Source organism: Trypanosoma grayi (genome assembly GCF_000691245.1).
Source record: "Trypanosoma grayi strain ANR4 Tgr_619_V1, whole genome shotgun sequence".
Taxonomy (NCBI): Eukaryota; Euglenozoa; class Kinetoplastea; order Trypanosomatida; family Trypanosomatidae; genus Trypanosoma; species Trypanosoma grayi.
Window position 1 is genome coordinate 1 of NW_008826238.1, and position 10,465 is coordinate 10,465.

Consider the following 10,465-nt stretch of genomic DNA (forward strand, 5'->3'; position numbering starts at 1 on the left):
CCTCACCTTCAAGTAACGGTTTACAACAGCATCCACCGGGCGGCACGCCATGCATCGTCAACTCACGATGGATCTGGCACGCCGCACACAAGGGGCAGCAGCACGAACGCAAGCACACCTCACAAAACCCCTCGCCCAGAGCAAACTTGGCAGAGACGGTCTGACGAAGGCAGCAGAGTGATACAAAAGGACAAAGAATCGTCCCCAAGCAGTACAAGCAGGAGCACGAGTCGTAGATGCCATATGTCGCATTCCACTGGCGGCTGACGTTGCACGGGAAGCAAAAGAAAACATCCATCGTGGTACCCAAGTCGCTGAAACAGTCACAGAAATCAGTGCTAAACCCCATCGAACTCCAACGTAAAAATATTCTCGTCTGAAATCCAAACGAAGCCAAAGCAGAGGGGGGAAGCAACCATGCACAGACACAGAGAGAGAGAGATACCGCCCCGAGAGATGCAAACAGAAACACCAAAAACGACGATACAGCCATTTTTCTCATTGATAGAAAGCAGGCACGACCCGCACGCTCAAAGGAGACGACATTTAAGAATAAGAAGTCGACAGCAGACACCCCGCAGGCAGTAGTACAGCAGAGACTACGCCCTTTCGAAAGCAATGTATTTCACTGAAACCCCAAAGAAAAAGTTTAACTCAACCAAGTCAGCAAAAAAAACAAAAAGAATCATTAGGCTCAACACGGAGCAACGACCCCACCCCACAATTATTCCTCAACACTCTTACCGCATGGGGGTAGTACTGGGTTTACAACAGCATCCACCGGGCGGCGCACCACGCATCGTCAACTCACGATGGATCTGGCAAGCCGCACACAACGCGCAGAAGCACGAACACAAGCACACCTCACATAACCCCTCGCCCAGAGCAAACTTGGAAGAGACGGTCTGACGAAGGCAGCAGAGCGATAAACAAGGAAAGCAATCTGTCGCCAAGCAGTACAAGCAAGAGCACGAGTCGTAGTCGCCATGTACTGCATTCCACTGGCGGCTGACGTTGCACGGGAAGCAAAAGAAAACATCCAACAGGGTACCCAAGTCGCCGCAACAGTCGCAGATTCCAGTGCTGAAGCCCATCGAACTCCACAGTAGAATTATCCTTGTCAGAAATCCAAACGAAGAGCAAGCAGAAAGAGGGAAGCAACCAACATACACAGACACAGAGACAGAGATGCAAACAGAAACACAAAACACAAGCGATGCAGCCATTTTTCTCATTGACAGAAAGCAGACTCAACCAGCAGGACAAAGGATACGACTTTTCAGACGAAGAAGTTGACAACAGACACCCCGCAGGCAGTAGTACAGCAGAGACCACACACTTTCGAAAGCAATGTATTTCACTGAAACGACAAGCAAAAGTTTTAATCAACCAAGTCAGCACAAAACAAAAGAATCTATGAGCTCCACATGGAGCAGCAACCCCACCCCACAATTATCCCCCAAAACTCTTAGTGCATAGTGGTAATACTGGGTTGGCAACAGAAACCACCGGGCGGCGCACCACGCATCGTCAACTCACGATGCGTCTGGCACGCCGAACACATAGGGCAGAAGAACGCGGCAAGGCACACCTCACAAAACGTCTCGCCAAGATTAAAGCGGTCGACGACACGCTGCCGAAGAAAGCACATGGCAATCACTGGGCACAAACAAGTTCCAATACAATACGAAAACGAGCACCTATTGGGTGTGCCTTCAACTGCTTTAAACTGGTGACTCACATTACAGATAAGGCAAAACAGAACGTCACAGCAAACGCCTTCGTCTCCGCAGCAATCACACAAAGTGCTATGGAAGCTCATATAGCCTTGCATGTGTATAACTAAAACCTGAGAGAGTTCTAGGAAACAGTGAGTAAAAACAGCAAAGCATACACAAGCCCACCACGACAAAAAAAAACTCATTTCTGCAAAACAAAAACTGAAATATTAAAAAAACTCAACAAAATAATACGTGAAATAGTAAGACAGGAAGCGCTGCAGACACTTTCGGGTCGGGTACCGCCTTCCATGTCTTGAGACGGAAAACGGTCACNGTCCTTTCCGGCGAAGCGGGCAACAGAGCGAAACATTCAATGGATTGTACTTGTAAGCGAGGTTTTAGCGAGTATCTTTATGGGGAATGACAGGGAGGAAAGAGCAATGTGCATTGAAGGGTCCAACACGCAGCAAGCGGGATCGTAACACAGGAAGCCCGAAACCCTACGGTAGTAGTAATTTTTATCAGAAATAGAAATATGAATAATACGTGAAATAGTAAGACAGGAAGCGCTGCAGACACTTTCGGGTCGGGTACCGCCTTCCATGTCTTGAGACGGAAAACGGTCACTTAGGATAACCAGTAAAGATATTGTGATAGGTGAATACTCTGTGCTCGCAGCGGGTGGCGCTAGCAGATGAGCATAGCAATGTCATTTATCGGCGCTAGTACATCCCACCCATACCGCCCATGCCTCCCATTCCGCCCATACCACCCATACCACCGGCCGCAGGGCTCTCCTCCTTCGGCAGGTCGACGATGGCGGCCTCCGCGGTCATCATGAGGCCGGCGACGGAGACGGCGTCGGTGAGCGCCGCGCGGACGACGCGCGTGGGGTCGATGATGCCGGCTTCAAACATGTTTACGTAGCGATCACGCTGCGCGTCATAGCCGACAGCGGCGTCCNGAATACTCTGTGCTCGCAGCGGGTGGCGCTAGCAGATGAGCATAGCAATGTCATTTATCGGCGCTAGTACATCCCACCCATACCGCCCATTCCGCCCATTCCGCCCATACCACCCATACCACCCATACCACCGGCCGCAGGGCTCTCCTCCTTCGGCAGGTCGACGATGGCGGCCTCCGCGGTCATCATGAGGCCGGCGACGGAGACGGCGTCGGTGAGCGCCACGCGGACGACGCGCGTGGGGTCGATGATGCCGGCTTCAAACATGTTTACGTAGCGATCACGCTGCGCGTCATAGCCGACAGCGGCGTCCGTGTTCTCCAGCACCTTCTCCACCACGACGGCCCCCTCCTTGCCGGCGTTCACCACGATCCGGTGCGCGGGCAGGCGGACCGCGTCGCGGATGATCTGCACACCAGTGCGCTGGTCGGGCGTAAGCGATGCGTCAGCGAGCAGACTGTCGAGCGTCTTGCTTGCGCGCAGCAGCGCAGCACCGCCACCGGGGACAATGCCCTCCTGCACAGCCGCGCGGGTCGAGCAGAGCGCGNCGCGTCGCGGATGATCTGCACACCAGTGCGCTGGTCGGGCGTAAGCGATGCGTCAGCGAGCAGACTGTCGAGCGTCTTGCTTGCGCGCAGCAGCGCAGCACCGCCACCGGGGACAATGCCCTCCTGCACAGCCGCGCGGGTCGAGCAGAGCGCGTCTGTGATGCGGTCCTTCTTCTCGTTCACCTCCACCTCAGAGGCGCCGCCAACCTTGATCACAGCCACGCCGCCGCTCAGCTTCGCCAGTCGCTCCTGCAGCTTCTCGCGGTTGTAGTCGCTCGTCTCGCGCTCAATCAGCTCGCGCAGCACATCCACGCGCTCCTTCAAAGCGTTGGCGTCGCCACCGCCGTTCAGCAGCACAGTGTCGTCCTTTGTGATCGTCGCCTTCTTCACGCTTCCGAGGATGGTGGGGTCAAAGTTCTCCGCATCCAGCTCCAANCCGGTGCCCTCGTCGCCAACAAGCCGTGCACCCGTGAAGATGGCGATGTCCTGCAGCATGGCCGCCTTGTTGTCGCCAAACCCGGGCGCCTTCACGCACGCCACCTTCAGCTTGCCCTGGAGCTTGTTGAAGATCATCGTGGTCAGTGCCTCACTCTCCACGTCGTCGGCGATGATCAGCAGCGGCCGCCCGCTGCGCACCACGTGGTTCAGCATCGGCAGGATCGTGTGGATGCTGCTGACCTTCTTCGCAGACACAAGCACGAGCGCCTCCTCCATCTCCGCCCGCTGCGCCTTCGCGTCCGTCACAAAGTACGGGCTCACGTAGCCCCGGTCAATGCTCATGCCCTCCACCACCTCCAGCTCCGTCGTCATCGTCTTGCCGTCCTGTGTCGTGATGACGCCGTCCTTGCCAACCTTCTCCATTGCCTGGCCGATCAGCTTGCCCAGCTCCTCGTCCCCGTTCGCCGAGATCGTGGCAACCTGCACAACGTTCTCCGTGCTTGTCACCTTGCGGCTCTGCTGCGCCACGCTCTGCAGGATGACGTCCACCGCACGGTCCATGCCCCGCTTCATCTCGATCGGGTTCGTGCCAGTGGCGATGCGCTTCAGGCCCTCGCTGAAGACACTCTCCACGAGCACAGCGGAGGTCGTCGTGCCGTCACCAGCAAGGTCGTTGGTCTTGTTGCACACCTGACGCACAAGCTGTGCGCCCATGTTCTCGAACGGGTCCTTGAACTCAATCGCCTTAGCCACCGTCACGCCGTCCTTTGTGATCTTCGGCGCACCGTACGACTGGTCAATGATCACATTGCGGCCCTTCGGCCCGAGCGTCGTCGCAACGGCCTCAACGGCGCGCTTCACGCCCTTCTGCATGGACTGACGAGCCTCCGTGCCGAAGCGGATGTCCTTTCCGGCGAAGCGGGCAACAGAGCGAAACATTCAATGGATTGTACTTGTAAGCGAGGTTTTAGCGAGTATCTTTATGGGGAATGCCAGGGAGGAAAGAGCAATGTGCATCGTGGGTGTGGGTGTTGCATAGAAATACAGGGCAGTCACGTAATGCTACTATTTGTCGTATCTGTACAATTTTATTTTTTTTGGTATCGCCGCGTCGGCTGTTTGTGCTTTTAGAGAGAAGCGCAAGTTGGCAAAGATCTTGGCAGTACAACCCATCATATTATTCGTCTCTGTTGCTGTCAAATGTTATTTTACGCTAGCATAGTGCGGACAATCAGAGCAACAAGAATACTTGAACAATATTGAAATAATTCAAAATATTTTCTGGTTGTGTTCTTCTATGTTCTTTCGTACCTCGGTTTCTTTTTTTTTTTTTCTTGCTTTGTAGGGTTTTGTTGTTTTTGTTTTTCATCGACTGAAAGAACTGGTCTCTATGGACTAGTTGCACAGCTGTAGCCCCTATTCTGCGGGTGCTGGGTGCAAGTGCAAACTGCTTATTCCTTCTCCACCACCGCCCGGGAGTTGTTTTCTGTAATGAAATGTCGTATGGTGTCAAGGTCTTTCTGTCGAGCATTCCAGTTGGCAAGCTCGTTCGATTTTACACTGGCCATGTTGACAAGTGGATAAGGGATGCCAGCTAACAAAGCCACTTCTACGCCGTAGCTGCGTGTGCAAATGCCCGGAACGAGGCGGTAGAGAAATGTGATGGCTGGAACGCCAGCTTCCTTGGCATCTGAGAGGGCAAAGTCCATGTATCCAAGCTGTACCAGCGACGGTGTGTTACCCTTACTGAAGCTCAAATGCTCCTGCGCCAAGGCGTGGTAGTGAGTAGAGAATAGCACTAACGGAGATGCTGGTTGGCGCTCTTTTATAGAAGAGAGCATTGCGTAAGCAATGGCGTAGCCATCGTGAGTGGAAGTTCCACGTCCAAGTTCATCCACTAGACACAGGCTCCACGGATCTGCGTGTCTGAGAATATCGGCCGTCTCGCTTAACTCAACATATAGTGTACTCTGACCCTTATGAGAGGCATCACGTGCACCAATTCGGGTAAAAATGCGAGTCACAGGCACGAGACGCATTGATTTGCCAAATATCGGTCCGCCCATTTGCGCAATCATGACGTTCACTGCAACTGTACGCATTAATGTGCTCTTGCCTGCCATGTTAGGGCCAGTCAACAGGAGTATGCGGCCGTGCGCTGTGTCGAGATGAACTGTGTTTGGCACAGAGTCCCTGCTAAGGAAAGGGTGAGTTAACTGCTCTGCAACAACACATGCCCCGGTGCCGTCGTTCTCCACATGCGGCCAGGCGGTAGCAAGACCACGGCTCTGCAACGACGCAAGATTTAGCAGGCAGTCAAAATACGAAAGCGAGACGGTGGCACTGTACAGAACAGGAAAGTAATTGCAAATGTGCGCCGCAACGCTCCGCAGCACATGAAGAAGGGCGGTGGACTTCGCAGTCGTTGCCTTCTTGTATGCCCCAATAAGGGGCTCAAGAACGGTCGCAATGTATTTGACGCTCTTTGAGGTACGCGAACGCTCTATGAGACCTGCCGGACTCATTTTGGGCGCTTCCCGGACTGGTACTTCCACAAGAAAGCGATCGTGGCCAATGTCACTAAAATTGACAGACGCCCCGCCGAAGTGCTCACGCTGAAGTCGGCTTAACTCCTCATTCAGCTGCACTTCAATGGATGCAAGGAGGTCTGATGCCTCGTCATACGCGGGGGACGTTCCACGGGAGGGAATTATCACCCCCGACGCCTGAGCAGCATGGCGGTCGAAGCAACGCCCAATGGCCTCCACTGCGGGGGCTGCCGCGTCCATCTCTTTCCATAGCTCCAGCAGCAAAGGAGGCGCCGTCGCCTGCTGGATACTGCGTGACCACTCCACCATCTCCTCAAAAGCTTCTACTGTCGAAAGTATAAGTTGGAGATGTTTCTTATACTGCAACAGAGGGTCCACAAACGCCACCTGTGGATTATCATTCTTCAAATCCGCCAACCGTGAGAGGTTACGCTCAAAATCCACGCCAATGAGGCTTCCAAAACGCGCCTCAAAAGTGCTGTTCACTGGCCGCTCACGCTTCACACCACATGCCGGTTCCTCCTTTTCAGGACTGGTTGGAGTTGCCGAACATGCCGCCGACACCGCTGATGACGACGACAACATCACCACTTCCAGTTCCTCTCCTTTGCCCCATACTTCGTCCAATCGGTGCTCAATAATAAAGCGAATAGCCTCCTGGCGTGCTGCAATGACACGAGAAGAAGCAGAAGGCCGCAGAATCCATGAACGGAAGAGACGTCTTCCCCCATTCGTACAACATCGATTGAGAAGCTGATTTAACGATCCACGTTCACTACCATCCCGCAAATTGTTCACAAGTTCGAGGTTGCTGACTGTTGTGGCATCAAGAACCAGACCCCGGTCTTCCTTTCGCTCGTGAAAAAGTATTGATGAGGAATCCGAGCAACCCCGTCGATCAGCAAGTGGAGCGGTTTTAGTACAGTGTTGGTGAGGAAGATGAAAGGTGTAGGGTTCGGCTTCTGAAAGTATAGATTCCGTCCGCTGTAACTTGAGTAAACGAAAGTACTGTGTCATAAATTGACGCGCAGGTGATGAGGTCTTCACCCCAACGTTCGGCTCATGTACAACACCAACATCCGATGTGTCCACCAGCTCCACTCGAAATCCCTCTCCCTCCAACCACTCCACGAGGCGCTTCGAGAAGGCTGCATCCCAGCCTGCTTTCTCAGAGTTCGTCAAAAGGCTGCGTGGGAATATGATCTCACGTGGGTGAAGCTGCTGCAGCAGTGCAGAAACCATGAGGAAGACTTCCTCCTCACGTACTGTCAGATTCTTTCCTCCCTCTATGCCACACGGGCAATGATAAACTACTCGGCGAGAAAGATCAACCGCCAAACTGTCCACGGTGTTGTTCTGCAGCGGATACAGTGCCAAGATGAATACTGAGCCGTAACCACTCACCATTGTGGGATCTGTCAGGGTTCCCGGCGTCAGTACCTCCACCAACTCACGCTGCATGACCTTTGCGCGTGTGGTCTTGGCCGGTGAGCTTTCGTCCTCCTTCAGTTGTTCTACCCGCCCCACTTTGTAGCCACGAAATACGAAGAGTCGTGCCCATTCACTGAAGCTTTGCTCGGGAACACCTGCGAGGCGCATTTTGCCGCGATTTGTGGTGTCGAAAACTAATTTTAGGCCAAACTCACGGTGTGCGATAGCGGCATCTTGGTCGTACAGTTCATAAAACTTTCCCTTTTTGAAGAGTATCAATACATCATAGTACTTTGCCTTGATCTCCCAGTACTGTCGTTCCATGTTTGCCATAGCGTCAAGATCCTTTGGTGAAATGACTATTGACGTCGGTGGACGCAACGGGTCGATACCTGCCAGGAATTTGTAGGTGAAGTCCACACGGTAGACATCCGCATTGTCAATCCTACTATCCTCCATTCTCTCTAGGGAACTCGATAACACTGAGCGTAGCTATCGTCTTCCGGGTGCGGGTATGGGTGTATGTGGGCAATGAGAGGAACTCGTGTTAATATCGTTGCTGGAGAAAAGCACTATTTTCGTTAATCCTCTTCGTCCTGTGAAATGTTACGCTGTGGTTTTCGCACCTCCAAGTAAAGGGTTACCACCTATCACCATAACGGCAGAGAGAACAAGAAAAAAAAAAGAAGCCAAGCAGCAACAAGCTGAATTCCTCACTGAGTCAAACATTAATCTCCACCACGACATAGGAGCATTCGAGCCTCCCTTTAAAGAAGGACAAAGGGAGGAAAAAAACTGGAAACAGAATACCGCATCCAAAACAAAAAGTGGTTGCGCACTCAACACCTGGAATCTCACTCGATAGAAACCACAAAACAAGCAAGAGCGTCAACACACGCCATGTGTCAGCACCCTCCTCCTCCTCCTCCTCCTCCTCTTTATCCTCAACTTCGTTACACAAACGTCCGAACACTTGGCGCCAAGAAGCCGAGGTCGTAGCCTTCTTTGTTGACACTCACTAAAGTAGGTTCGAAGCATGTGCCGCCAGGGTTCGACTCACGGAGTATGAGCTCCCTACTGGTTTGGCACAGCCCGCACTGAAGGCACAGGAATCCCAGGACGCATGAAGACAATGGAGATTCACGAAAGGAGTATTTTCGTGAAATACGACGCCGCAGAAATGTTGCCATAATGCATGGACACATACAGCCCTTCGCGCACTCTTTCATCGAAAGGGTCGAAGGGGCACCGCCAACTGCGGCATACTGGCGGCCAATCTGGCAGCTAGTGCACAAACACACGTCAAGGCATATATTGAAGTCGATGCAACAGTCGAGGACAGAGGTGAGGTAGCCCATGATAAATACTCCGCCTTCACTACCTACACGTGTGTGTGTGTGTGTATCTGCGAAAAAAAAAACGAAGCGTCAAGGTCTTTCATGAATCCTATGATATATTGGGGCACCCCCGTTGATGGCCTCAATGGGAAAAACAGCAAAAGCAAGCGACGCTGGAGTCCTTGGTGTTTCCGTTTTTTTTTCCCATACCATCTCAGCAAATATATATATATATATATATGTCTCCGTACGCATGCATATGCACATCCCTGCATGTTTTTATCCGTCTGTGTGATGGAACCGATTGGTGCAATGCACCTCCCGTCAACTGTTGGCATCTGCATCAAATAAAATAAGCCGTAAATGGTGTGTTAAAGAACTAAAATACTTCCGTGGACACTACGCATCGCCCATGGCACTAAAACGACCTGATATTAGCACCGCCGCCTAGTCACCCGCAGACCGTTCTCATGAATGACGCATCTGTCAGGACCATGGTAATGTCCACCACTGTAGGTTTTCCAGCCACTTGGCATCCACTCTTGAAATTGCTTAATGTTGGGGCATATCATGGGCTCATTGTAAAAGGAGCATTCCTCAAGTGGGAGCAACAGATGTGGGAACTGCGTGTATATCCGATCGTAAAACACCTCGACATGGGGTCCCGATGGTGGCTCACCAATGGGGGAATGATAAATCCAGAACATGGGTTTGTTATGCCAGTCCTTACGAAAAAAGTGCTCTGGGTTGCCGCGGAAAAGCTCCTCTACCGAATTCTTGGCAGTCGGATATACGGCAATGTCCACATCTGTATCCCAAGGAATAATAACGCCTGAGTGACGCCGCGCCCCAAGTGCAGTGCCACTCGCTAGGAAATATGTGATGTTTGCTGCCCTTAACTTTCTCGCTACCCATATAACCGTCTCACGGAGGGCCTTATGCTCCACACAGCACTTTCGGTACGGTCGTTCGTTCGGGTCCTCCTCCCCATCCAAACGCTTAAGGAGATACTTATGCAGAGAACACTCCGGTGTTACCGTGTCGCAGTCGGAGATGTCATCATCATCAAAGCGGTTCCACCGAAACTTGGCCCAGTTCTTATTAATGCTCCGAGATTTGTTCTGCAGACTACGGAGGAACGAGCGGGGCATCACATGGGGGTCGAACGAATAATACACAGATTGGGGGATATCACTTAGCGGTACTAGTGTTCCATATTCTTCTTTACTCTTTTCCTCATCTGCTACACTTTTGGATTTCGGTGACGGCGCGGTCTCCCCACGTCGCACCAGCAAGAGCGGGGTAAGTAACACTAAAAAACAAAAGGCCAAGAATACCCAGAGTATCTCAGTGTACCGTTGTTTCCTCATCCTTTTTTTCTCTGTCTCTGGTAGTCTTTCCTTTTAATTCTTTCTACTGTCGTATCAAGAGTATGAGGAAAACGGAATCACAAAAGACGTCAGTTGGACAGTATATA

The 10,465-nt window shown here is 52.2% G+C and overlaps 7 protein-coding genes across 7 annotated transcripts; all 7 read right to left on the reverse strand.

The window, feature by feature from the left end:
• On the reverse strand, positions 1-349 carry DQ04_06191000 (hypothetical protein; the record flags this gene model as incomplete). The annotated part of the gene is made up of 1 exon (XM_009314577.1): positions 1-349. A coding segment is annotated over one exon (349 nt), but the record flags the coding sequence as incomplete, so codon positions are not given.
• Positions 350-740: 391 nt separating this feature from the next.
• Positions 741-1,094, reverse strand: DQ04_06191010 (hypothetical protein; the record flags this gene model as incomplete). Its single annotated transcript, XM_009314578.1, has 1 exon — positions 741-1,094. One exon carries the CDS (start codon positions 1,092-1,094, stop codon positions 741-743), a length of 354 nt encoding a protein of 117 aa, XP_009312853.1.
• Positions 1,095-2,748: 1,654 nt separating this feature from the next.
• Positions 2,749-2,952, reverse strand: DQ04_06191020 (putative chaperonin HSP60/CNP60; the record flags this gene model as incomplete). Its single annotated transcript, XM_009314579.1, has 1 exon — positions 2,749-2,952. The coding sequence occupies one exon, from the start codon at positions 2,950-2,952 to the stop codon at positions 2,749-2,751; it is 204 nt and encodes a 67-aa protein (XP_009312854.1).
• Positions 2,953-3,047: 95 nt separating this feature from the next.
• On the reverse strand, positions 3,048-4,610 carry DQ04_06191030 (Chaperonin HSP60, mitochondrial; the record flags this gene model as incomplete). The annotated part of the gene is made up of 1 exon (XM_009314580.1): positions 3,048-4,610. One exon carries the CDS (start codon positions 4,608-4,610, stop codon positions 3,048-3,050), a length of 1,563 nt encoding a protein of 520 aa, XP_009312855.1.
• Positions 4,611-5,122: 512 nt separating this feature from the next.
• DQ04_06191040 (mismatch repair protein MSH6) lies at positions 5,123-8,110 on the reverse strand (the record flags this gene model as incomplete). Its single annotated transcript, XM_009314581.1, has 1 exon — positions 5,123-8,110. One exon carries the CDS (start codon positions 8,108-8,110, stop codon positions 5,123-5,125), a length of 2,988 nt encoding a protein of 995 aa, XP_009312856.1.
• Positions 8,111-8,604: 494 nt separating this feature from the next.
• On the reverse strand, positions 8,605-9,009 carry DQ04_06191050 (hypothetical protein; the record flags this gene model as incomplete). The annotated part of the gene is made up of 1 exon (XM_009314582.1): positions 8,605-9,009. One exon carries the CDS (start codon positions 9,007-9,009, stop codon positions 8,605-8,607), a length of 405 nt encoding a protein of 134 aa, XP_009312857.1.
• Positions 9,010-9,422: 413 nt separating this feature from the next.
• Positions 9,423-10,358, reverse strand: DQ04_06191060 (hypothetical protein; the record flags this gene model as incomplete). The annotated part of the gene is made up of 1 exon (XM_009314583.1): positions 9,423-10,358. One exon carries the CDS (start codon positions 10,356-10,358, stop codon positions 9,423-9,425), a length of 936 nt encoding a protein of 311 aa, XP_009312858.1.
• Between the last annotated feature and the right edge of the window lie 107 nt (positions 10,359-10,465).